This window comes from Brienomyrus brachyistius, chromosome 16 (assembly GCF_023856365.1).
Source record: "Brienomyrus brachyistius isolate T26 chromosome 16, BBRACH_0.4, whole genome shotgun sequence".
NCBI lineage: Eukaryota > Metazoa > Chordata > Actinopteri > Osteoglossiformes > Mormyridae > Brienomyrus > Brienomyrus brachyistius.
In genome coordinates, this window is record NC_064548.1 from 8,584,578 (window position 1) to 8,587,269 (window position 2,692).

The 2,692-nt window shown below is 44.2% G+C and overlaps 1 protein-coding gene across 1 annotated transcript; it reads right to left on the minus strand.

The window, feature by feature from the left end:
- Positions 1–773: 773 nt before the first annotated feature.
- Positions 774–2,150, minus strand: LOC125710233 (ADP-ribosylation factor-like protein 4C). Its single transcript, XM_048979763.1, has one exon. The coding sequence runs from the start codon at positions 1,490–1,492 to the stop codon at positions 914–916; it is 579 nt and encodes a 192-aa protein (XP_048835720.1). The 5' UTR covers positions 1,493–2,150; the 3' UTR covers positions 774–913.
- Positions 2,151–2,692: the final 542 nt, after the last annotated feature.

The following is a 2,692-nucleotide window of genomic DNA, read 5'->3' on the forward strand; positions in this document are numbered from 1 at the left end:
CAGAATGGACCCGTGTAAAACAAACAGTGACTGAGACATATTTCTCAGTCATAAATGTAAGGTGCTATAGGTGTGTGGGTTTTTAACACTTTAATTTAAAAATACTTCAAATGATTTTGGGTATAATGCACATTGATTTTCTGTTATACAGTGTAATGCATTCTCTCTCTCCCTCTTTCTCTCTTTAAAGTGCAGAGTAGTGATTGCCACTGTTACTGACCTGGTAAACATTTTAGCAAGAATGAGACTATTTGTCTTCACACTTAATAGTCCCAAAGTGGATTTCAGAGGCAGATTAATATTCATGGAAAAGCCAGTATACTAATAGGTGAAATAATATCACATTATACCATCTCAGTCAAATAACATCTACAGACTCTCAGATTCAATGTCATAAAGAACTCCCGTATAATCTGAACACGTGCTGCAAATGGTCAGGTTCAAAATACATTATAAATTTATATATAATACAAGCAGGGTGGAAAAACAGGAACAAAATTAAAAATAGCTTAAAACAATAGCTTGCTTTTATTAACGGTACTGTAAGGAATGTTCTATTGATGTCAGTCACAGTGCTTCTTAAAGCCCCTTTATATAAATCGTGAAGTTACGTTAATAATCCATGGTTAAGCAGCAAAAAACAGGAGCCGGCCCGTTTTACTGTTGTTTTTTTCGATAGCCAAACCCTATGTACACATCATCCTGCGTGCAATATTAAAGCAGAGCGTTCACAGCATCTCTCTGATCCATCAATAGAAATTAAACGAAATAAATCACTGCAAAGTAAAGATTTATTTAGGGTGCATCAGTGGCATACTCGGACAGCGCTGGATTACAGTACTTGTGTTAAAAGGAAGAATAATACAAAAACTGAAAATAAAAATAAAATGTAAAAAAAAAAAAAAATCTGCCGTTATCGCTTTTTCTTCTGCTTCAACGACTTTCTGCGTTTGACAATCATCTCGTATAGCTTGTCCATGCCCTCGTGGAGTCCTTCGCCGATGATGGCACAGGCCGGCTGGACGTGGTAGGTGGTGGCCGGGGTGAGCTCATGAAGAGCCAGCTGCTTCTCGATATCGGCTACCGGCAGGGATCTGGGCAGGTCCTGCTTGTTGGCGATCACCAGCAGAGGGGTCCCCTGGTTCTCCGCGAATTTGGTGACTTTGTGCAGCTCGGTTTTGGCCTCCTCCAGGCGGTCCACGTCCACCGAGTCCACCACGTAGATGATGCCGTCCGTGCAGCGGCTGTAGGACTTCCACAAAGGTCTCAGCTTCTCCTGCCCCCCCACGTCCCAGAAGTGACAGCTGATCCCCTTGGCGGTGCCGTTGCTCAGCTTGATTTTCTCCGTGTTGAAGCCGATCGTCGGCACCGTGTTCACAAACTCGTTGAATTTCAGACGGTAAAGAACTGTAGTCTTACCGGCAGAGTCCAGACCCAGCATGACAATATGAAGGGACTGAAACGCAGATATATTGGAAAAACTATTCCCCATCTTTTCCACAGTTATTTTAATTAAAGACAGATAAAATGATGCTTAGAGCATATCAGTTGCTCTTGGTCAAAGGCATCTGTTTGCTGAAATATTCAGTAATCAGAGCAGGTAAAATTCTTCAGCGTTGCGGTTTTCACTTAAACCAAAATGTTGCATGAATCGGTGCATGAAAAACATGCATGTCAGTGGCACGATCACCTCCTCCGGTCCCTCTGCAGCAGTGGGAATGCGGTGCCGGCGCTCGCATTAGCATTCTCCGCGCACATCCCACTTAAAATACGATTTCCTTACACCCGGATCCCAATGCATCTGCCGCTCCTGCCCTGCCCCCGTCAACCGAGACTGCCGATCGGATCCCTCTGGTGTCCGTCAGCTCGGTGCCGCAGCAGACGCAGATCTAGAAACGCATCGCAATCCAACAGATGCCCTGCGGGGACTGAGGGTCCCCCAATTTTGGAAGTAATCCAGAAAAACAACGCAAATTTTAAAAAAGAAGAAGATAAAAAAAAACTCCAGGGTTTGTTTCAATTATGTTGCGTAGTCCTATGAAACACCTGAAAACAGTATTTCAGGTCGCAGCAGCTTCCCCTTCTGCATACATAGTGGCGAAAGGCGTCCAGGCACCGATAGAAAAGCCTAAGGAGCCGCGCACGCCATCCGCAGACCCCGCCCACACGGGCCGGCCAAAGCATGGATCTCATTAACCCATTCATGCAAGGTGTCTGCATTTTTACACAGTTAGTGTAAAGCTATTTGGAGTAAACATAAGATTATGGTAACCACAGTGGAAAAACCACAGTCAAAAACGGTAAAATTTCACCTCTGCTCCCAAGAGAAGTAGAACTACTGCCTACGAAATCTAGCATAATGCAGAGAAACTGATCTAAAGTTATGCACGAAAGGGTTAAAGCCCGGTTCAGGGAGACTGTGGCCCTGAATACACCATTAACAGCGGTGTCTTTCAGCATGCTGGAGACTCCGCATCAGGATGTAATGGCAGCTCAACTTATGACAGAAATGTTATAAATAATGACCTGATATCTGCGTCTCAAGGGGGTCAACAAATTTTCTGTTTGGCCAAACCGTGCATAATTATGGTAGGTGTAGATGGAAAAACCTTGTAGCGTGTAGGGATGGGTGATGCCAGTGATTTTCTGTTCGATCCTGTACTAAGGTTAGTATCGTCGATACTAACCCTGG

What these genes read in the sequence shown, in the direction of transcription:
- LOC125710233 (XM_048979763.1), bottom strand. Translation starts at nt 1,492, where the DNA reads ATGGGGAATAGTTTTTCCAATATATCTGCGTTTCAGTCCCTTCATATT.